Source organism: Coturnix japonica, chromosome 7 (assembly GCF_001577835.2).
Source record: "Coturnix japonica isolate 7356 chromosome 7, Coturnix japonica 2.1, whole genome shotgun sequence".
NCBI classification, from domain to species: domain Eukaryota; kingdom Metazoa; phylum Chordata; class Aves; order Galliformes; family Phasianidae; genus Coturnix; species Coturnix japonica.
In genome coordinates, this window is record NC_029522.1 from 33,362,471 (window position 1) to 33,388,297 (window position 25,827).

The 25,827-nt window shown below is 37.8% G+C and overlaps 1 protein-coding gene across 23 annotated transcripts in view; it reads right to left on the reverse strand.

Moving 5' to 3' along the window:
* The window catches only part of BAZ2B (bromodomain adjacent to zinc finger domain 2B), a 90,315-nt gene that overhangs the window by 51,103 nt on the left and 13,385 nt on the right, over positions 1–25,827 (reverse strand). For 20 of the 23 annotated variants that reach the window (XM_015869318.2, XM_015869315.2, XM_015869325.2 and 17 more), the window contains one exon: positions 16,186–16,228. The exons of 1 other annotated variant lie outside the window; for it this stretch is intronic. Coding sequence is in view for 15 of the 22 variants with exons in the window: in XM_015869325.2 (XP_015724811.1) it covers positions 16,186–16,228 (43 nt within the window). In the remaining 7 variants the exon portion in view is untranslated. Of the gene's footprint in view, positions 1–2,714; positions 2,994–16,185; positions 16,229–25,827 lie in introns of those variants that run through there. 2 more of the 23 variants (XM_015869319.2, XM_015869317.2) reach the window with 1 other exon arrangement.

Consider the following 25,827-nt stretch of genomic DNA (forward strand, 5'->3'; position numbering starts at 1 on the left):
TTAAAATTCAAAGATGTTAAAACTCATGCCCGTGTAAAAGCTGCCAGTGTTTTCTGTAACTGGACCTTGCTTCCTATTTCTGAAGAATGACAGAACGCATTAATATGAGCATTAACATGGTCAAGCCCAGCGCATCTGTTCTAACACACTTAGACAAAAACTTTCCAGAGAACTCACTACAATCAAACATATTTTGTCCACCTGGTATTACTGTGCTTCCTGTTAAGAAAATGGCAGAGGAATGCCAATCCAAATGCATAAGACAAAGAAAACAGGCTCCCACAATTCTCTGCTTTTGAGAATAAACAATGCTTTGAACTGCAAACTCAGGTATCTACTCGAGCACGTGAACTTCACACAAGTCCGAAAAACCAACTCAAATTTCAGGGACAGTTCTTTACTCAACTTTCAGAGAATGAAGACACAGCGGATGGGATAACTCTGCACTGCAGTCCTACACTTACACATACTACAAAATACATCACGTACTCAAAGAAACAGGAAGGACAAGACTGTTAATTCAAGTCCTTCCCTACAAATGAAGGAGCCAGGATAAGACAGAGAAATGGTATCCACATTTTCATGTTGACCCACACACACGTGGTTCTTCAGGAGCCTAGAACCAGTTCTAGAAGGAAGCAGCCTGTGCTACATCATGCATCAGTTTAAACTCACTCCACCACTGGAATGCACCTTCATTTCCATACATCTTTGTTGTTGATGTTATTTTTTCACCGTTTCTTCCAGCTTTAAGACTCTAAGATCTCAAAATAAGCATGAACATTTAAGCAAATATAAATCCACTGAAATTTACTTGAAGAAACTAACTAGAAGAAATAATAATGGAATTTTCAGAAATAAAACCAAGCTTCAAGAGAAGCCACAGAAGCTATTACTTCGTCAGCAGACCATCCTCGTCAACTCCACTCACAGCCCTATTCTTAGAAATCATGCAGAAGCCAATCTGGTGTTTCAATGTTATTTACACACTTAAAGGAAGTGATTAGAAACAGAAAACCCGACAGACTGCATTTCTGTCCCTACACACGAAATAGAAAGAAGATAGTAAAACATCCTGTACAAAAAAAAAAAAGAAATCACATATGAGAATATATACTCAGATTTCAGGCACCTAACAAAGGCACATACTAAACATTAACTGTTCCTCCATTAAAAGAATACTTGGTTAAAACACAGGACATCATTTTAGCTGTACGAGGCACAGTTTCCTTAGCAAAGCTTGGCAAGTACTTGAAGGTAAATTGATATGAAGTATTCTCATTAACAATTCTTTCTAAATGGAAAGACAATCTAATAGCAACTTGGGACATTGTAGTCACGTGTGACTAACAAGTAATCTTGCATTTCTTTTGAAGCATGAAGAAGGAAGCCAAAGGTAACTAACTGCTGCCCACAGCATTCACCCCAAGGGGATGGCATAAGAGGTGCACATGGCCCACAGCTGCTATACAAGCACAGCAGGAGCAGCTGCATCCTGGGACACAAGCTGTCCCCTGCACCTCACAAAACCAACCTGCATGGAGAAGCAAACCATCAAACGCAGCTCCAGCAGTCATAAGGTAAGTAACTCCAGTTCCACAGCAGGCTGGTTTTGTTAAGGAAGCAGGCATGGAGCTTGGAGCCAACAATTTCAGTTGTGAGATGCCAAGCTCTGAGTTCATGAGCCTCTACAGTGACCAAGCATGCCAAGAGATTAGTAAGAACGAGCAGGACATCTTTACATCAGAATTCTAAGACACTGGGAAAAACTTTCAAGTGTGAAGGAAAGCAGCTGGGCAGTGAGGGAGCAGAACATATGGCATGCCCTGATGGACAAGAAATCCCTTGTACCAAATGCACAATATTATTTTAATACAAACATACTGGAACTGCAGAATTTGACTTAGCACCTTTCCAAACATTCTTTAAAAAAGATCCTGTATTTTTGTTTACTTTTGGTACAGAACTAAAAGAAAGTTTCTCATGGTATATCAAACAGCTATTTCAAATTCAGTGCTATTAAGACATTAACACTTGGAACCAACTATAAAGTGATTTTGGATTCATTTAACTGAATAAACTGAATAAGACCAGAAGCAGTCACTCTGAAACAAGAAGTCTCTTATATTAACACTCTAAAGCAGAATAAAACCAGACCTGTATGCAAAGCTCTCTGCTCATACAGCACTCAGCACAGAGAAATTCCTTGAAGAAAACAGTCCTTACTTCCAATGAACAGGGAAACAACACATCTTATACATTTAAGAACAGGAGAAAAAAGACATTTTTATTTGGTAACTAGGTTTACATTAGACACGCAAAAGTTCTCTCTATGATAAAAGTAAATGATGAACATACATGATATAAGTGCATTTTTGGTCACCGAGGTTGCCCAGTGAGCAATCAAAAGAATTTTTCATAAAGTTGATGCTAGTTGCTTGCCCAATATCTAAATACATTTTCATGCTTTATTAAAATAAAAAACAAACAAAAATTCATGCAATTCAGGTTTACTTTCTTATAGCTACTGCCAAATAAGCATTACAAAACAGCAGCAGATGTCTTTCTTAGGGAAAAGGAAAAAAAAGATATTTAAAACTCCATGTATTCTTTTCTCAATCTATAAACATTTCAAACTATTAACTTTGTCAGGGAGCACAGAAAAGCACCGACATCCTGGCATTACAGAACAGACACAAACATTAACAGCTTACTGTGGAGAGCAGTTTAATCAGGAAGTAGCCATTATCCTGTCGCTACTGAGCAGTGACAAGACTCCAAACAAGCCGTAGTATTTTTCCCCCTCAGTCAAGAAGGAAGGAAGCACACGAGCTATTGTGCTCGAGCTGTGCTGAGCCCAAAGGTCGGCAGATGTCTGTTGTCAAAAGCTGCCCTGAAAACAGAATTCAAGCAAGCATTTCCAAAGCTGTATTTGAGGAAGCATCTAAAACCTACCACAACCTCCCTCTGTGCTACACACAAAACATGGCTGTCTTACTCAGAGATTAGCAATTATTGTAATGAGATACTGTCAGAGAGGGTCAAACAGTACTTCCTGCAGTTTACACATCTTGATTTCCTGGTAAACAAACTGAAGGCAGGTGGAGCGCTCCGACCATCAGTGAGCTCGCTGGCTCACACCGCCATCAGCCGGCCGGGCTGAACTATGTGCTCTGAATTAAAGTCTATCGGATGGATTTTAATCATGCGAGTTGACTCTGCATCCCAATGTAATATGAACTCTGACCCGCCACAGAAATGCTTTCCGCAGCGTTAGATCACCGTCAGCTCTGCACCTTGTTGGATTTCTCTCTAAGCCAAACCAAAGAAAAAGCAGCACTTGATTTTTCTTTGAAATTATCTGTATGCACATAGGCAACAAAAGCTGCTGAATCACACCTGGAACACTCGAAACAAGAAAACAATTTCTAATCGCTCCATTGAACCCTGAAGTATTGATCTCAAAATTAACACCTACTAATAACATTCATAAATTATCAAAATCAACTATCTGAATACAATTTAAAAGAAGAATAACTCAATGACAATTTTTAGCTGCCTGACACTGTTTTCCTCTGCACTTTTCTCTCTACCTGCAACCTTCCAAAACATTAAGTTCAGCAAACTCCTTTCCAATAAATGAAGAAAGCAGGTTTTTGACTGAAACTGCCAAAGTGACCCAAAGTCAGAGCACAAGGGCAGCATGCAGAAAACAGGAGATCATTTACATACTAGAGGAAATACACAAAACTGAAAAGTAATTATCCAACTTGGCAGCATTAAGTAACAACAAGGGAGTACAGCAGTGTGATGTGTCTGAGGAAACTAAACCAGGAATGCAACCAAGAAACCTCCAATAATAATGTTATAAACGCATCGCAGTCATCTTTCACGAGCTAACCAAAGAACACTATGAGAAAAAAAAAAAAGCCTTCCTGGAAAAAGAGAACAAACTGCTGCTGAAGGTAACTTGTGCCATTGAAGGAGTTACTTTGCCATCACAATCTCCCAAATAAACTAAGATATATTACCAACAGTAATCTCTGCAAACAAGGCAATATCCAAAGCAGTGTACTTATGAACTCTGCTTGTTACAGGTCTAATTAGTACAGCCACAATTTCCTAATACAAAATGAGAACATAATTAATCCCAAAACTACATCAAAATATCAGCATTTTGCTTTGCAATTTGTAACGCACTTGACAAAAAGAAAGTGGTCCTGTTGAAATATATGCAGTGCTTCTGAAGGAAGCATAGAAATTCAAACTCAGACATCAATTTAAAGCCTCAATTGGGGAATTATCCCTTCCAGAACTCTACAAATTAAAACTCAGTCGCTCTGAATTTGAGCCTTACACGTGCAGCAGTTCTGCACGCTCAAATACTACCTCTCAGAAGATAGCTTTCCTAAAATTATTTTAATCTGTATTACTCATAACACACACACACACACACAAAAAACATTTACCGTGGAACAGCTGTTTTACTTTGAGATAGCAATGGAGAAGAGGGAGACAAAACATGCCATTGGAAACAGCCTAACACAGTCTGTTTTTAGTTTCTGAACTCCAGCTTTAATACAGAAACTACACATACAGAACAACCACCACCAACTCCATTAGTCAGCCAGAATGACAAAGAAACAATTATTGTTCTCCAGAATTTTATAGGTCACAGAAATACCGGTCCTCACTTCAGCTCCATGACCAGATTATCATGTTTATAGAAGTCTAGTCAGATAGTGAAACATATGATAAAAGAAATTACCACTCCAACTACATCTTAAGTACGCATTAGCACCTGACTTAAGAAAAGTGCACATCACCAGTCTGTGATTCCCAAGAGAACAGACACTGTCTTTCAAGGAGCTTTAAAAAAAAAAAAAAAATATATATATATATATATATATATATATATATATATATTTCCCATGTAGCACATTGATAGCACTAGCTACAGAGATAGATATTGATTTAAAAAAAAAAAAAAAAACAGAACAAAAAAGAAAAACAACAGCATTAAATACAGTAACAGCAAGGAAAGTTTTTTTTTATTGGTACTCCTAACGCTGCCTAAGGAGATTCATTCTATGGACATGAAGGGAATTCTACTTTTTTCTTTTAAGAAACATCAAGAGCTTCTTGCAGAGGCATGTATTCCTTCAGGAAAGCTATGACTCCCATCAAAGGGATTTTAAAAAGCTCATGGTACCTCCACAGACTACAAGAATCATCTCAAAGCTCTATCCAAAAGTAATTATCTAACCAAGAAATATTTAGTCCCATCTATAACTCTAGAACTGTGTCAATGTAGTAGTTCTACTTTAAAACAAATTATGATTTATAAAATGGCTTAGTTCATCCTGTGATAAAGAAAAGGAAAAACATTTAAGCCACAATTGCTGCTTATAAACAGTCTGAGAGAAGAACATAAAATTTCTATGAAATCTTCAGTGTCCACCAGAGAACTGTCTTTTGCATCACACTCCAGACATCAAAATTGCTCCAAGAACTGCATATCACTTCACAACACATCCTAAAAATAGTACATATTTATGAATAAAAATAAGATAAAAATAAAAATATAAATAAATATAAATATAAATATAAAATAAAAATAAAAATGAGACCTAAATTCTGTTATCACCTATAAACACAATCTGCAGTAATGGCTTTGGAGAGCAGGAACTTCTCGCACTCATATCTGTACAGCACTTAATAAACTAACTTCTAAAAGTTTCACACACCATATTGTTCTGCATTTTCCTTCTGGCAATTCTAGGTGGAATCCTTCAACACTAGCTGCATAGGTGACTAAAACAAATGACAGGACAATAAGGGTAGACGATTACTTTCAGAAATAGTTTTCTGGACTGTGATGCCACAAGTTTTAAATTATTTTCTTCCTCAAGAAAACAAGTTAGTAAAAATCATCCCCAACCAAGCTACAAAAGGTAGGAAAATACCTTTTCCTCCTCCCACCTGTCCTGTGCTGAAAGCCTTAAGCACGTCTTACTATGAAGAGCCCTTCACACAATCACACACCGAAGTAGCCTTCGCTGTGTCCCTAAGAGATTCTGGCTGCATTCAAAAGCCCCTGTACCATCTAATCCCATAGATGCTACTGCACAAAAAGCATTCCCGGGTACCATTAATACACAGCATAACATCAGCTGAAATTGTACTCCACATTTGAATCAAGATGCAGCAAGAATCAGATAAACTAATTTCAATTAGCTTCTCACTCACCACCAAGAAAACCTTACAAACCAATCTTTCCAAAGCCAACAGTCAATGCTAATCTTCATTCTTACTCTGGACATTGCCCTACCAAAGGAAAAGGTCAGGAAGAGAAAGAGACTCCCCTTCTCAAGGGGAAGAGTCAGGTAGAAACTTGCTCTTTGTTCTACCTCCTCTGTATTCCGGTCACATACATTGCTCTATTACTTGTGATTTAGCTTCGTTTTAAGAATCCTTCTATTCTCGTTATTTACCAAACACATGGACACGTCATCTAGCATTTTCAATGCTAGAACTGTATATTGGAATTGGTATAAACAAAGCAGGTACTATACAGCAACCATTCAAAAACAGACAGACACATTATACTATTATTAATCATGTCTCTAGAAAGATTCGAGTAAGAGCAGATTTGCTTCAATGCATGTAAAAGGCATTCAAACGAAAGCCCAGGAAACTGCCACCTATTCTTTCTGATACGACAGTGTCCAAAAAGCTTCTTCATGCTGGCTCATTACCCAGAACTAGACATAAAATATTCAAAATCCACTAGCATTTCATACATTCTCTATTACATTCTGACCCCACAAAGTCAATGTATAGAAGAAATTCTGAAAGGGCAAAAAATAAAATAAAATCCAAATTAATTAACTTGGTACATTTTCACTGTCCTGCACCAATGCCTTCTTCTCAAGTGTTCCCTTAGTTTGCGTATTGTGTTTACTAAGGCATAGAACATTTTCCTAGCTAAAGAAAGTGAAGTCCATCTTAAGAATCTAATTGTCCTACATACCAGAACATATTTCATAACAAAGCTGATTCATCTTACTGTAAACACAGTTTATCAATTTAATATATTAATGGAATATACTGAAGAATGTTAAGACTTGAGCTTCAAGTGATTTGACTGAGATAATGCTTATTTCAGTGCTGAATACAATAGCTGATATTTGTATCAGCTGTTTAAAAAAGCATCATGGAGACTAATATTCTTACCTTAAGCTCTTATCTTTGATATGGTAAACTCACTGCTAACTGTTACCTAGTCAAACTGAAGATTTTCAGGAAGAGACTGCATAGGTTGCAAACATAGCAAAAAAAAAAAAAAAAAAGAAGAAAGCAGAGAGCAAAAATTGCAGTTTTTCCATTAAAACTTTCCATTTAAAGTCTATTCTGAAAATGCAATATAAAATCACCTTGAAAATATGATTTTTTGTAAATTTTAATAGGGAAAAAGTAGCTAAAAATACATATTCTTTAATTTTTTTATGACCATAATATCACACATACTCAGAGCCTCTGAGAATACAATATTCATTTTGCTGCAGAAGAACAGACATTGCATAACAATGAGATTTGCTAATGAAATCAGCCATCAACCTGGAATACATATGTATTAAACCAAGACCTCAGTGTCATTTTCTTTTTGCATCATTTGTTCTCTCTCTCATTTTTCCTCGACCTTTCACTACTTTGTCTTCCCTGTTTCACATGCAGCAATACGATAAAGTATTTTGTTAATACTGCGTTTAGCTCTTCTAATTTAAATTTCTATTTATTTTTCTTTTCTAAGCACAGATGCTAATTGCATGGGCTCTAACATCATTGTTAATGCGCTCTTGTAAGAAAAATCAATGGATGCTAAAGAGACAAAGGAGTTTTACTTCTAGGTAAAACTGCAGGAATATCTAATACAAACTAGGTGTCACTTGGAGCAGCAAGAGCCGTATACCAGTTAATACACGGAGGAACACAGCTAGAGCTGTATAGCAATTAATACATGGAGGAGCACGTTTTAAAATTTCCTTTCCATTTTCATAATTATTAAACATGAACATTAGTTGGAATTCTGACATGAACAGAGATTCAGCTGTTCTGCACAAGCATGCAAAATCATCATGCAAACAAGTGAAACAATCCAACAAGTTAAGCAGCAGTGCATGTAAGCACAGATTGTACATACCAGTTAAGCAAAACAAGTTAGTGAAAAGAGATGAATACTGAATGCAATTTATTCTGAGCTGACCACAGAAAGATCAAAACAACAAAAGACATTTTTCTCTGATGGTACTATTATGGTATTTTGGTTCCATGGATAAAAGCTGCTTTACACTTCATAGACACAAAGCAACCCGTTCACACCACTGGCTCCAAGATTATCAGAATTGTTTCGCAAATACTATGTACATTAGTATGTAGTCCACTGATTTATTTCACTCTTCTCATTTTACCGTGTTTTAACTGAAATAATACAAATAATATATGGATACCAACATGCTCCTACCAAGTCAGCATTATTCTCAATAAGCTCCAAAGTCATATCTACAACTAAATATATATATATATAATATATACATACATATATATATATAAATGAAAAAAAATCAACTTGCCGCCCTGTTTGGTAGGTTGAAAAGCAATAGACACTCCAAAGCTCCAATTCCATAAAGTCAAACAGCCAATTAGTCACCATTATTATACTGAAAACTGCATAGATAGCATAAAGTGCTCCTCTAGAATAGCCCTTGTAGCTTCAAAACTCAAAAAACAAAAAAAACCAAACAAACAAACAAAAAAAGGCACAAGAGAATACTGAAAAATTGAGGAGAAATAAAGAAATCATTGAACATCTGAAAATGAGCAGAAGTGCCTCTGAAACCAGTCATATGGGATCATCGCTTTGCAACCCAGGAAGAACATCACCGGGCTAGCAGACATCACAAACAAGGTAAGTAATAGAAAGTGTAAGACTTTCACTGACAGTCACCTATGTAATCAAGACCTGAAGGCACATAACTCAGCTGTATTTTTCCTCTGATTTCTGTCATTTTTAAAGATACACTACTATATAATATGTACATCCAGGTACATGTCATATGAAGCTTTATTACCCTTAAATGTGCATCATCATGTTCTACTAAAAAGACACATGAAGACTATTTTGGATCACATATTATGGAAAGTACTTCAGTTTCAATTACAAAGTATTTGCCTTTCTGCAAAAAAGCCATGTATGCTGTATCTCAAATAGACAAAGGCACAGTTAATTATAGTGGGTTTATCCTTAAGAGCAAATACTGTATATTGTTTGCTACACCAGCAGTTGTACGCACACATGTGTGTGTGTATTATACACTAAGTGAAAAGCTACTGTTAGGCCTTCATGCACACAACCTGCAAAGCTTATTTAAAGTCTGGTAATGAAGCAAGCTGATCCTTTTTTCCTAATGGAATACCACAGATTGTACTGAATTACAATGACTACTATTTATCGACTCATAGAGAGTAGAAGTAGAGGACAATTTATTAAAAACGAAAGAAGAAATCCTGAACGCTGCAAATCAACTGTGCTGAGCTGCTCAACAAAAACATCTCTGATCTTCCAGAGCTGCCATTTCTCTTTCTTGACAAAGACTCAATCTGCCACAGAGCCATTTACAGCCTAAGAGTCAGAATTATGACCATTCTGCAAGTCTGCTTTCACCTTGACATCCCCCCTGTAATGCACCTGAAACAGATCACATATAAGCCTTCTACAAGCTCTAAGCCCATGGCTTAGTCACTGATGTGCATTTAAGCCTTGCTCCAATGCACCATTTTTACTTGCTTTGACTTGTGGAAGTATATTGAAACTCCAAATTATACACCCTGTTGTTGTGTTTGTTTTAAATTAATTACTTGTGAAGAAACTAAAAAGAAAATCCTACAAATTCAAACAGAACACGTTAATCAGTTAAAAAGCATCTGATTTTTAAATGTATGTTTACACAACATACATGCACACAACCTCAAATTACATTTTCCCAAATAAACAAAACCCAGCTAATAAGATCCCCGCAAACTAACCAAACGACCCTAATTCACAACCCTCCACCATATCGTGCTAAATCCACTAAATACCCATCCCATCAGCTGGCCTGTCAGAATGCTACTTTAGCAGAAGTACTTCCTTGTTCACATCTTTTGAGTCTTGAAATTCTGGTAGATGTTGGTTCTCTAAGTTATTGCTAAAACTCCAAATTCACAGCTTGACTTTGCAGTGAAACTGTTCGTACACACACACGTGTGTTAGATGTGCACTACTGCCACCTGAATCTTCAATACAGTAAATACATGGTAGCAAAAATGTGAGCACTAGACAAAGCTTGTAAGCAACTTCATGACAACTTACATCACAACCCCAGTAAAGTACATATTGCACAGGCTTTAACTCACATCCTTTCTTCCCACTGTCTGTTGTCTTCACCTGTCACATAATAGCATCTGCCACTCAAATTGCATGTTTTATTTCTCTGCCAATATATCTGCACTCTGCCCACTATTCACCTTTGTTCACACTGCTTTTAATATTCAAAGCATAAACTCAATTGAGGCCAAGAACAATTTCTAAACTCATTCAAAAAAAAAAAATAAAAATCTTTTAATCATTCAAAAATAATGTCCCCCAGAATTTCGCTGGCTAAATCACAGAAGAAGCAGGGTAGGCTGCAGGACAGGACTGAAGCAATTTGGGCATCGCTTTTTGTTTTTGTCTTAGAAATGCTAGGAACAGATACACATGGATACGCAGCCAGAATGTTTATTTTATGAATTACAGGTATTTACCTGGCACTATCATATCGTATCTCTCACTCAAAAAAAAAAAAAAACCAACAAAAAACCGTTCCATTCTCCAGCTGCTACAAATATACATTACAGGTGTTTCTTATCTGCAACTCAACTTCCCCCACCCTCCTCATTACTGCTAGTTAATTGCTCAGTTTTTCTAGTGATAAAATGAATTGGCAAACTACAGTACAAAGATGCTATAGTACGTAAGACACTTGACTCAGGTCAAATACAGACCTATTCTTCAGTCTTCCCAAATTGTTGGAGCAAAGAGTTAAAAATGAATAAGAGCACCATGCTGTGTCCAAATTGAAGATAAAGGTTCCAAATCGGGGGATGCTGGCCCAAGAGAAAAACAGGAACACACCTTTGAGAGGAGGTAGTACAAAGAAGCCAGGGCAGCAGAGCTAAGGAAACAGTCAAAATAATGTATTGAGACATTGCCAAATCTGATGGACAGCACCGCACTAGGAAAGATCTCACTAAAGACACAAATGAGCAGTAGAAAAACAGGAGTCGCTCACTGCTAGAAATCCAAACTACTCTGTCTTACAACTGCAACTGTCTTCCATTATAGATCCCCTGCTAGGAAGCACTGACTTAATTCCTTGATATTACTGCCTGTTTACTACTTTCCTTCTCTGTCAAAAATCCTAGCAATACAAAAGAAAACAAAACAAACAAAAAAAAAACAGAAAACAAAAAGAAAAAAACAAAACAGGAATTTGTTATATTTTAGGACATGGAAAGAGTCATAAAAGATTTGAGACTAAAATAAACAACTTCTAGAGGCAACATGATCCAACCTCCTGCTTAAACCATGCTTAACTTTCAGCTTAGATCGAGCTGCTCAGAGCTTTGTCCAATAAAACAGTGTATAAGTTTTGCAGGCTCTCTGAACGCTCATTTCAGCATCTGATCATTTTCATTTTGAGCAATTTTTCCTTTGCTATCTGATCAAAATTTCATATCATTTGTCTTTTGCCTTTTCTCCCTTCATTCTTTGCTTCCAAGAGGAACCTGACTTGCCTTCTCTCAAACACCTTTTATGCAGTTGAAGATAACAGCAGATTCCCCAGTCTCTTCAAGGCTGAACAAACTCAGTTCTCAGGCACTTGTAAAATATCTTGTCCTCTGTCCTTGGTGACCCACCTAACGTATGCTACTATCTCTCTTGTACATCAAAGACCAAAATCAGGAACATTCTACATCACAGCATCATTAAGACTGGAAAAGACCTCTGAGATCATCTAGTCCATCCCCACTAACCCTGTCCCTTAGTCTCCACACCTCCTTGGGCAGCATGTGCCAGTGCCTGACCACTCTTTGGAGAAGAAATGTTTCCAACACCCACCTCGACCCTCCACTGGCACAACTTGAGGCCATTGCCTCTTATCCTATCACTGTTACCTGGGAGCAGAAGCCAGCCCCCACCTTGCCACAACTCCACGTCAGGAGCTATAGGTGGCTATGAGGTCTCCCTGAGGTTCTTCTCCAGGCAGAACAATTCCAGTTCCCTCAGCCACATCCCATAGGAATGCGCTCCAGATTTCTTGCGCATCTAGGCACACTGCTGGCTCAAATTCAACCACTGTCTCAGCAGCCACCTCCAGATACGTTTCCCCCATGCAGTTTTCCATCCGCCCTACTCCAAACCTGTAGCATTGCATAGTGCTGTTGTGACCACAGTGCAGGACTCAGCACTTGGTCTTGCTGAATCTCATACAGTTGGGCTCAGCCCATCTATCAGCCTGTCCCTCTGTAGGGCCTTCCTACCTTCAGACAGATGAACACTTCACTCCAACTTGGTGTCATCTGCAAACCTGGTGAGCATAACAAGTGGTCTCAGAGAGATAAAACGGGATGGTGGGAGTCACTTTGCTCAGCCCGCTGCCTATCCTCGTACCAATGAACCCCATGATACAGCAGGCCTACTTTGCTGCTGAGGTGAATGACCGACTCATGTTCATCTCGCTGCCTACCAAAACCCCACAGACCTTTCTCCAACCTGTTTCTTTTTGAACCAACTACTCTTGTTTGTTCTTATTACTTTAAAATCATGTAAAATAATTAGTAAATAGTTTCTGGAACAACAGTTCCACAAGTAATGGAATATAGAAGCCACAATAAAAACAGGATAAGGCAAGGAAGGCACTGAGTCATTTGCAGGTGGCTGAAAAGATGTTGATCAGCACCCTGCTCCAGGAAAAAAAACCTCTCCTGCTTTCACAACAGGTTCTCACTAATCACTCATCTGAGCTCCTCCAGATGATAAGTCAAAATAGCTCTTTTTTTCCTTTAAGGATCTTAGTCACCTTCTCAGTTTTGACATTCCCGATCCTACATTTTCAAGTTTTCTTTATTAACACAGGACTTTACTTTCCTTAAAAGTCAGAAAAAAGGCAAAATTATTTTTATCTAAGGATTTGTATGTTCTCAAGAATATAATGAAGTATGTAACCCTTACCCAGACAGGACTTTCACAAGCCTCTGCCTGTGCTAAGTTGGTGAAGCCCTATTGAAAGCAGCTTTGTCACGGTAACAGGAGCTATAGCACTCAGATTAGCTACCAGGAGAGAAAAAAAACACTGAACACCTTTGCCAAAGTTAACATTGTACCGCCTTGCAGCTGGAAATTATCCTAGAAATAGCTGACTTCTTAAACTAAGCATTTAAATTAGAATTAGTTCATTAAGGCTCTAAAGTTTAATTATAATTATTTCCCAATCTCCCATAAACAGAGAAAATTCCGTTTTAAAATATGAAAAGCACTTTCTGAAAGAAAATCCAGATAAAGTGAAAACTCATCATTCCTACTTGGAAAGATCTCAGCTTTTAGACTTCTGAAGGACTGGAAACAACAAACTTTTTTTTTGTGCAAACTAGTACTTCTCTTACAAGGAGACACAGCTCTTAACAATACAGCGATACTACAAAAGAAGTCAGTTCACAACTGAGCTCCCTCAGTTGCCATCTGCATTGTAAGGCTTAATAAACCACTCATTCCCTCCTAACAGATGTTAATCATGACAATACTTAATCAGAAACTGCCTTTTAACTCTTTCAGCATAGCCATTTCTAATTCTGGTTTTCAGCATTAGCATTTAAATACTTACTAGAATCTTTTCCAAGAATTATGTCAGAGGTGTTTTGTGTTCATTTTAAATTGCACTCCAAAAAGCTGCAATAAACCCACATATTCTAAACAGAAACGTCACCTGTGAGTTCATTCTATGGAATTCTCATTCATGTGGTAGTTTTTCTTCCATCACCTTTCTTTGGTAAATTGTAGTTTGAGGTTTTCCCTTGGTAACAAAATCTAAAACCTCACACAAGCATACACATGTACATACAATTACACTTGCTGCAGATATTTCAGCAACATAAAACATATTCTCCACTGGTAACAAGCTACTTTTATTTCAATTTTTTTAAATGAGAAACATGTTTATAAAATTATTTTAAAAAAGGAAAAAAAAAAGTAATTGTTTTCTACCCTTTACTTAAACCTTGTATAGTTACTTGAGGCACAGAAAACTCTGAATATCGTATTATTCCTACTTTATCAAACAAATGTTAATTGCTATTGTACTGAAGAAAAGATTTAATTAAATCTGCAGATGTTAGTTTTATGACAGAAGCAGATATTTTTTCAGACCTTGCCAAACACATACCAACATACACTGCCAAGGAAAAACTTCTACTTCTCAAATGCCATTACTACAAGCACTGGGAACAGCTTATTTTAGGGGAATAAAAATAGGAAGATTTCATTTTCATAACCAAAGGCACTTTCACAATAATTCTCTGCATCTTTGAGTATTTACAAACACACACACACACACACACAAAATAAAAATAAACTACATATGTAGGACAGCCATACACTGTTGTCACCCCACAAAATGAAGAATGTCTCAATCATCTCAGTTACCTCAAGTAGCAGATTACGACCAGGATCTTGTAAAACGTTTGAGTATCAGCTTCAGTGCATTGGAAACAATGGTGGCAATGTTGGAATATCACAAAGTTTGCACCAGGTAGGTCCTACAAATGCTCATACAGGAACAGAAAGAACACCATATGCAAGTTTTTCAGGATCTATTATATCAACATGAGGCCAAAGGTGACAGTTGCTCAATCACACCATAACTGGTAACAGCATGTGGTGTCACTACTACAAGCTGGAATCAGAACAGCAGGCCACGAAACAGTGACATGTGAATTCCCTATTGATGAAAAGCTCAAGATACAGCCTTCAGCAGGTAAAGTGATGTCAGCCATATTCTGGGACAGGAAAGGGAGGATCTTTCTGGACTTCCTGGAACCAAACAAACCATCAGCTCTAACCACTACATCACTAAGCTGAAGGCTCCAGCTTCCAGAGTCAGGGCAGAGCAGAAGACGACCTTTGTCCTGCAACGCAGTAACACCAGGCACCACACTGGGGGGGGCAGAACACTGAAGACTGCACAACACACAGAATCTCGACTGTCATCACTCCCACCACATAGTCCATTTTTGGCACATTCTGCTCCTCAATGAAAAATGGACTGCATGGGCTGTATCTTCCTAGCAGCAATGCCATCATAGCAGCTGGAAAAGTGGTCACCTCCATTGATGCAGGTTTCTGAGAGTGCAGCATTCAGACCCTTGTCTATAGCTGGTACAACACACGACTAATGGTGATGACTACGTTGAATAAGTTTTTTCCACCTGAAAATCTGCTGTTTTAGTTTTCACCATTAAGTTTGCCTAAAGTAAATGACTAAGACACAAGAACTTTGTTTCTTTACCCTGAAAAAAATAAGCAAATTAATATGAATGCAAAATGTTTCATTTACTAATAGTCCGATAAGCTATCAGTAAAAAACGATAGCCATTTATGTTGCAAAATAACACAAGAAATCTCTGAGCATTCAAAATTATTTCTGCAGGTTGCAAAAACTGATTTCGGAATCACAACTTTTAGCAGGATCTCCCAACTCATTCTGAATGTTCTCTAAACTGAACAAAGTCAGATGTCAAAACTACTCAAGACACACTGAAATAGTGTAATACTGTCAAATTTATATTTCAGTTCTATATTAAAGTAATCACTCACTGTTACAGCGCTATCATGGTGCTGATTAAAAACTTACCCAATGGTAAAAACTGGAGTCACAGAAATAATTACACATGTGGACTAAATAGCTAAGAGATTTAGTTTAACCATACTTCACACCTTGCTCAATCAGGACCTAGATGTAGAACTGGGCACTACACATCTTCCTTTATTATGTGTGATTGATGCACCCCAGAAAATTATCAGAATGCTTCATGCTGCGGCAAACTTACTGTGACAAATGTGTTCAGTTCTGTGACATCGCTGTTTTGTGAGCTGCAAAACAGAAAACAATTAACAATCAGCACAGTCAGCCTTTCATCAAGTAACTTTTATTTAAAAAAAAACCAAAACGCATTAAACATAAGATTAAGATTTCTCAAAAAAGAAGACCGTAAAATTAATTTCCAGTATACTGCAAACACTGTAATTATTGCACATTCCCAAATATGAATCCATTAAAACAACAATACTTTAAACCAAGTTGTATACAATCATACTTTTTGGGTTGTAATCAGATGTTCAAACACGTACCCATTTTAATCTTACTGAACTGCAAAAAGGATTCTGTGCCTTAAAGTGCAAACAGAATTTTGGCCTCACTGAAATCAACAGTCATTTCTGATTTTGTTTATATGGAAGCAATATTTTTCGCATTACTGATTTTCTTTGGCACAAGCATTTCAAATTCTGTTCATGATACAAGAATTCAAAAACACCCCTATATCAGTACAAAATACACACAAATCACTGAATCGTAAAACGACAGAATTACCCAGGTTGGAAAAGACCTAGAAGATCATCAAGTCCAACCGCAGCCTAACCATAGTACCCTAACTCTTACAATCCTCCGCTAAATCATATCCCTGAGCACCTGAAAAATTAAAACTAATTTTTGAAGACTTAAATTGCTTTTGAGTGACTGGAACCCTTCATGAAGTACAAAAAGTCCCATAAGATCCTGTGAGTCTATGTGGTAAGTAAGGTCACTTTGTATTGCATGAAGCATTCAACAGAGCTTCCTACTGAACAAACTACTGCAGTGTATAATGTAAAATTCACTTCAGCCAAGTACATCCATATTTTCATAGCCTCCTTTCACTAAAGACTAACTAAACTCCAATCTTAAATAGCACAATATAATTTTCAGTTCACCTTCAGTCATTATAGAAGAAAAAAAAACCAAAAACATCTGCTGCCTGTTCAAATACAGTTCATAAAATCATAGAATCACCGAGGCTGAAAAACACCTTCAAGACTATCAAGTACAACCATGACCTACAAAGCCCCACCATTAAGCCATGTTCCTTAATGCAGTGTCGACACGTTTCCTAAACCCCTCCACAGACAAGGAATCCTCCCTGAGCAACCCACTCCAATGCATGACCCGCATGGTCAGGTGGGGAGGCAGGCTGAGCTAACAAAGCCACAGTACATGCAAGCCTTCCTGAAGGCCTGGAACAAGTCCTGAATGGGATCCAGGGCTCTGGTGCCTCAGCAGAAGACTTGCAGAAGGGTGATATGAGGTCAGCGTCAACCCTGGGCTTCCACAAATGACTCAAAACCACTAAATAGTTGCAGGTTGAAGTCAGGTCAGAAAAAGAGGCTGTCAGGAAGTGGCATGGTAATCTTCTGGTTAACATTCCAAAACCTAGTAAGTAATTTGCATATTATGTGCAAATGTATGAGGAAGTGGTAGGGAAAAGGTACAGCACTAATATCACAAAGGACATCAAGCAAGACAATGTAAGAAACGTGCATGGGGGCAGGGATGGAGTCACCATGAAGCCTGCAGACTCTGTACCCTATGACTTTAAACTGGGTTGCCATAAATACAGAGTACAATTTATACAAAGCAGCCTGGAATTATAGCAAGGCATCTGGCTTCTCAAAATCAAGGTCAAAAACAAAATAGATCGTACCGCTTGATAGATTCTGAGAGGGAAGGCTCCCATAAATAGGCTGAATTCGCACTACCACTGACTGCTTAGCTGCTTTTTAGAAAATGTTAAGCTAAACTTACAGTGGAACTACTTTCTCGTAGCACACAACACAGTTAAGCATGTTAAGCAAGTTAAATCAGCCAACAGAGTACCTGTGTGTCTACTGCCTTTCCATCACTGGCAACCCCTAAGGTAGCCAGTTCAAAACTAATCCTCTTCTTCAGGACTATGCACAGGTGCCAGCATTAGCTGTCCAAAGTCATCGCACACATTTCCATAAGCCAGATTCTTTACCTTCCAGAAGTATTCTTACACTCAGTTATAAAAGTTAACTGACCATAATATTTTGAAAATACTCCTCCTTCTCATCCTATTACTTCTGACAATCAGTCCATTCTGACACTACCTAAATTAGTACGAGTACACTTGCATGCTCGGTAATGCCAAAACACAGCTCTCTGCTGGCCAGCTGTAATGCAGATTGAGATGCACTACAGTAAAGCAACCTGTAGTCTGTTTACACACAGAGAGACATCCTTCATCAGATCAATTCACCCCACACTCCACTTGGCAGCTGAACAAGCCCAGTGCAAAAGAGAGCTGGGATGCAGCTACAGGACTGCAGCTGCCCCTTTTGGCAACATCTCAGAATAAAACCAAGTAAGGCATAGTAGAAAACGATACCAATTTGCTGAAAGCAGCGCTGCCTCAAAAAGCGTTCAAACTTCTACTTGGAAAAGCAAGAATTTTGGTAATCGCAATCAAAAATGGATTAGATAGTCCTCATTGAGTATTAGAGGTAAGAATAACAGCACACCCTTTTGACAGCTCAGGGTTTTGACTCTCTTAGTATATTTAGAGCTGCCTATCAGATGTTTCTAAAGACTTACAGCCAACACTTCTAGAATGCGGTGCAACTAGATAACCAGCATACATACATCAATTATAATAACTAAGTGCCACACCAATTACTGCAAATGTATTTGTGATTGCTGCTTACTGTCGAGTCCATCCTTATGCTTGCTGAATTTGTAGCTGATCGAGTAGAGTTTTCACAGTTGGGATAAAATTAAAATACAAAAGGAAAAATTCCAGATTTCTGTTTTCTAAGCTTTCAAAGATAAATCATTAAAAAAAAAAAAACACATACATTATAAATTTATATTTTTGAAACACAAGAAGCATCTAATACCAAAGAATACTGTAATTAAAATTGTTTTCATGCTAGTGCCTAAAGTAGAGTAAATAGGTGTCTTGGGTACACAAATACTACATCAAGTGGAAAATTGAGCTAAAAAGCAATAGTGAATGTGATCTGGTAGAAGTTGAATATTTACAAGATTGTGGAAAAAAATAGAAAAGTAATGAATGCCTGCAGAAGGAGACTGTATACTTCTTTTACTCTCCTGTTTCCCATCATCAGCTCAACGCAATTGAAATATCTCAGTTCTCACTAATGAGGAAGGACTTGTTAAGAAGTAAAGGTCGGGGGCAGCTTGGGTTGTAGTGACCCAAGTTGTAGTGAGAGGGACCTGGGCATCCTGGTGGACGACAGATTGGCTATGAGGCAGCAGTGTGTCCTTGTAGCCAAAAAGGCCAATGGCATCCTGGGGTGCATTAAAAAGAGCATGTCCAGCAGGCTGAGGGAGGTGATCCTCCCCCTCTACTCTGCCCTGGTGAGGCCTCATCTGGGGCGTCCAGTTCTGGGCTCCCCAGTTCAAAAAAGACAGGGATCTCTTGGAAAGAGACCAGCAGAGGGCCACAACAATGGTGAAGGGCCTGGAGCATCTCCCCTGTGAGATGGGTCTGTCTCTGTTTGAGAAAAGCAGACTGAGAGGGGACCCAATCCAGGTCTATAAATATCTGAGGTGTGGGGGGCAAAGTGTCGAGGGCAGACTCTTCTCAGCAGCGTGTGGAGACGGGACAAGGGGAAATGGCCAGAAACTGGAGCATTGGAAGTTCCGCATGAATGTGCGCAAGAACGTCTTTATGGTGAAGGAGATGGAGCTCTGGAACGGGCTGCACAGGGGGGCTGTGGAGTCTCCTTCTCTGGAGATATTCAAGACCTGCTTGGATGCCTACTCGTGCAGCCTGGTGTAAGGAACCTGCTTTGGTAGGGTGGTTGGGCTCGATCTCTGAAGGACCCTTCCAGCCCCTATGGTTCTGTGACTGAGGTGCTACAAAGACACAGCTGTGCAAACTATTTCTTTTCTCTGCAGAAACTGGACAGTTACTGTGGACAAGTAATTTTCTTTAAAAATTTCATGATTAACATGGTAACTTCCCTGTCACCTCGTTCTTTCCTCTGTGTCATTATTTCCATATTTACAAAATTGAAAATATATATATATGCGCTTAATATTAGCTTATAAATATTAGCTATAAATGGAGCTAATTAAGGTATGAATTAAGTAGGAAGACTAGGTGAGGTCAATTCCCACCTTTGTTACTTATCGTTATGCTTGCTTTTTTTTGTTTGTTTTTTAATGCAAGACTGGGATAACTAGTTTATATTCTGTCAAGGGAAACGTAATTAAATCAAAATTTAGATTCTGAAAACACTGCAGAATTCTCTACCATGAAGCCACCAAGTGGGAAGTTTTCTTTCGTGACTGCAGCTTTCTTGCTTCTCCAATGCAAATATGCTACAAAATAACTCACACAGTACTCCTCCTAGTTACATTGAAAAGCAATGAAAGTTAAAAAATAAATAAATAATAATAATAATAAATCCTGAGTTTTCAAGTTCTGTGCTTTCTGGTTTTCATCAGTAATTCAAGACCCATCTACTTTGGATGCTTTCTGTGACGGGAAAGCAAACAAAGTTCTGATTTCATAAAAGAATGATAAAGTAACACAAAGGAGTTTTAATCTAACCCTAATACCCCTGTTAATATATTAGTTAGTATTTCTTGAAAATTCAGTAGACAGAAGATTGATAAGATAGAGGCACTTACTCCTTAAAACTTAGATAAATATTTGAGAAAATTGAAGCAAGCTTCATTATGGAGGATGAGATACATACTTTCAAGTTTTAGCAGAAGAGTCATTAATACCTATTGAAGTCTGGCACATGTCAATCAGGCACTTCGCAATACTTTCTTCTGAATAATCAAAAGGAAGAGAAAGAGAAGCCCTACCCCTCCAATATACAATTCGGGGGAAATAAATTGAGAAATCAAATATTTTTAGAAATCATTTCAAAATGGCTTTTATCAACTTAGATGAAGAGAAGTCTGAAGAACCAATTTGTACAAATTAGGGATATAGGGCAAACAAATCAGACAAAAAAAAATGCATGATGGTACAATTGACAAGGTAAGAGTTATGGGAATATATGATAAAGTTTCAGAAACTGAACATTTTTTAAACCACCTCCCATTTATGTGCTGCCTGAATCTGCAAACCACAAGAGACTATTTAGCAGGCCTACAAAACAGCAGGGAGAGTTCACCACAGAAAACACTTGACTATTCTCAACTGACTAATAGGATATATGAGAAAACCACAGTCTGCTAAGAAAGGCAACAGAACAGTAAATAACAGAGGCCAGTTTAGTGTGGATGAAGGAAAAAACCAATGATAGGCTCTTAAAAAAACATACAAATGACTCCAGCTCTATATATATAATCTTTTCCCAGTCCTCAGACTATACCTCTGGTAGATAAAACAAAGGAGTTTGTCCACCAGCTGATGGAATACTGCACACAGGGACTATAAATCTGTCATAAATTGTAAGACTGAGGCATGCAGTCCATCCTCATTCTTTTATTAAAGTACTTTTCTTATGCAGCCAGGGACTTCTCTCTTTTTCAGTTCTCCAGGCATAGTGATCCACCTCCATAAACATAGACAAGATTGCCTGTTAATGATCAAGTAAACACCTTCTACAGACATTCCCTATTAGACATGGAATTGTTATCTACCCCTCTACATCTTGATGAATTTCAATTTGCTTGTTTTACCATTTTCAAATATTTGAAAAACAATAATAATTCTAATACTGACATAACTACACAAACTGATTTCCAGGTGCTGACGATTTATATATAAACCATGTGAGGAACTAGTCTCTCAGTGCAAGAGGCCACATAAAGGTTAATTCATAACCTGATAGACTATTTAGTTTCGTACAGTTACAAATTAAGCTTTCCAATGCTTTTTGCTTTACTCAGGTAAAACACTGTCTACGAAACGTGTTGCTTTGTAGCATCATTTTCTTCTTACTCAAATCTAGATCAAGTTTCAGAGTGAAAAAGGAATGAACGTTTTTATTATTCACATTGCTGACCATCTCACACATTGACTAGACAGTGTTCCTACACTGATCTTCTAAGAATTCTCCTTGAAAGACCAACAGCCATATGGTTCATCAGAGCACTGTTGGCATGTTAGGAACTGTTGGGCCGTGAACCTTTCCTACTTGGGACCTTTCACTGTTATGGTGGATTAAACAATGGCATCAGCAGAAACAAAAAAGCCTATGTTATGATTAGGAATTTTAAGCAAGAGTCAAGAGTGGTAAAAAATGAACTTTCAGCAAAGCTCATCTAAAAATGCTGAAGGGCTTTCACATCACTTAGTTAGTTTTCATTGACTGCCACTTCCCACAAACATGATACAGTTTCTCTGACTCAGCACTTTGATTGTAATATCAGATTCTGTCTTCAGTAATTCATGGAATCCACTCTCCAGTTCTGTCCACAAGAACCACGTACTCTGCCAGTTTTATGCTGTTAGAGAAGAAAAACACTCAAATCCAAGTGTGACAGACTTGTATTGGGAATTATCATTAACAAATATAAGTGATATAAGCTAAATAATAGCAATACATGGGAAAAAAAAAAACACAAATATTGATACATTAATATTCATTCTATAAACATAAGCCCTAGTACCCACGTAACATACACAAAAAAGTTTAATGCCAAAGACACAAGCAACGGATTTGCAGTTACTTCGCTATTGATGCGGAGCACCACCACCAACAAAAATCTGCTGCAAGCAAAGTGTTCTATGATGGTCCTTTGTCCTTTGCTGCTGCCCTAAATTAGGTTCTTCAACAACCCACTTGGCAAGGATGGCGACATGGTGGAGATGTGTGTGCTAATGAATGAGAGAGCTGGCATAGCACAAACTGCCAGTCCCTCAGCTGGCAGGCTGAACCCCTGCATCCTTTTCAACACAGCTTCCAGCATCTACCCTGCTTTCACTTGTGGCTGACAATGAACTGCAAAGAGAAGTTACTGAACAGCCAACATGATTGTAAGGTTTTACATGTATTGATAACAAGCACTCAGAGAAGAAATGCCCTGTGTCATTCATACTAACCAGAAACACTGCAGAAGTCTTTTTTTTTTTTTTCCCAGACATTATTTGCTTCTCTCACAAAAGGCATTTGAAATCAATCTCCACTCACAATAAAGTGCAAATTCAAACTAATCTGCAGCTCTCAGGCTTACGAGGATGTGGATCTAAGACAATAACATTTAAAGAGTTTTTAAAATCTACATTACGTAGAACCAGTGTTCTACAGCATTTCATACCAGCACTCTAGGCACCACAATTAGCTTTTTAATTGGGATGGTACCTGACATCTGTCAGAACTACAGTGCGAATACTGTGCACACAAAGTCACACTTTTACATATAAAACAATTCAAATGCCGTATTCACGGTACAAGCAGACACACACCATTATCTTCCTGTAATCTCTGACAATGATCTCTGGGAAAGGCTGGGTTTTCCTAGGTAGTCTAAAGCAAGGTGCTAAACTTGGTACCTGCCCAGGAAAGGGGAAAGTAAAATTAAAGCTCAAGTTTTTCTGACTACTATTATTCAGTATATATGAGGTAAAATCAAAGTACCAGTTAATTAGAGCAGCAGACTGCTAAAATCTGGCTGAATAATTTTTGTTGACAAAAAGTTAACTACCATGTTTGAAGACCAAAAAATCCCCAAATTCATAAAGCTATGAGAATAGCATTAATGTTACTACTGACATCACAGAGCCCAAATATGGACTAATTTAAGGCTGAGATGCTGCAAAATAACTCTACACCTTTCGTTCCTTAAAAGAATGGCTAGGCTACACTTCTGTATGAAGGTAGGACACACATCTGACTCACATTTACACGACATCTGGGGGAAAACTTTATTTTCACATATTAAAGTTTCATGAGATCTTTACAATGTTCAAGTTCTGGCAGGTATATAAGCAAGTAAACAAGTGCCTTTATCTCCTTCACTGAAACAGAGCATGAGAGTAAGCATATCCCCTGCAGAAAACCAAAGAGTTCAAGCAGTGCTGAGCCAGTACATACATCTCACCTAGCACTCTGCAGCACATCACAGACATGTAACAGTGCTCTGCACTGGATCAGTTTCACCTAACTTTTCTATGTCCCATTTAGTAAGTGTATCTATGATCTGGAGGCATCACTTTCCTAACGTATATAAACTAAATATTAACCTACACTACTAAGTACACTTCAACTAAGTATGTAAATTAGGTTAACCAACATAAGATAGCTTTCCGAGTAACTAATATCCAAAAAGTTTGTTGTTTTTTTAAAATATTGTTGGGATATCAGTATACCATGTAACCTCTCCTAACAAAGCAATCAATTTAAAGTAGTGAATAAAGAACTTATATTTCAACACTCAAATCATATACAATCTTTCAAATTCGTAGCATCATTATTCCTGTTTTTATAAGTTAAACACAGTATATCGATGTACGGCAACACCATTCTAATAGCTAAGCCTGCATTTGACAGATAACACACACTCAGGCTTGTCTCATTAAAAATAACATGATTGTCATAGGCAGTAACATTCTGAGATACTCCTATTTTAACACCTGCATTTCCAAGAGCTATTACCCACAAGAAAGCTAAGCTTTTAAGTACTAGTGGTTCACACTGGCAACAACAATAGGTCATCTCCTGAACCTGAAACTGGTGGAGCTGCCAACTGTGTGCAAACTCCATGTCTCAGCTACTGCGAGGACTATTGGAAGAATGGAAGTAGTTTAAACACTTCATATTTACTACGCTGGTCAAACACATCACTGGGAATTTAGTTGCCACTTACTTGCAATACAAAAAAAAGTCTCCACTGTAATAACATTAGGCATTCAATACAGTGAAAACATCGTAGTCCTCAAGTTGACTGTTTTTTTATTGCTGTCATTTTTTTGGTTTTGTGGGTTTTTTTAAGTCATAATTTACAGAAATTGGTACTTTTCATGCAAGTTTGATTTACTGCACTAGACTCAGAATTACTTTCCAAAGAAGCAAGAGAACTCATATTGGCCAACTTATGCTCCATCTATGAGCCCACACCTTCCACGAGTAGCTTCACCTTGTGCTTATTCCTGAAGTTTGGCCCTTCATTGAAGACCTTTTCTGACAGTTTGTAAAAATATCATTAAATAACACCAAGGCATAGTTCAACTTAAAGAAGAGTTTTAAGTACATAAAAAGTTTGCTTTAAATATAACTCTAACGTGTTGCTGCACGGCAATCAAAATTCCCTTTCTCTTTAAGCATTCCATGCCTGCACCTCTCATGCTGTTTCAGGGGGCTTGGAACTTCAAAACTTGTGACACAAACTCAGAACTCTACATCTTATACTTGGAGAGTATATATGGAATTCTTCTTTTTTTTCTATTTCCTCCTGTTTAAAGATGCAATTTCATTTCTTCCTCTAATCTGTAAATTGCTATCTCATGGCTATAGCATACACAATATTTCTTTGTAATTTTGCTCCAAATATTTAAATATGCTAATACACAGAAAAAACTATTACACACTACACAAATTTAGATGTTTTCCAAAGCAGCTCCATTAGGCAAATGTTCAAATACAACAGTAACTATTCAAATGCATCGAAGCAAGCAGTCCATAAGCTTCAGGTTCACTTAAACCTT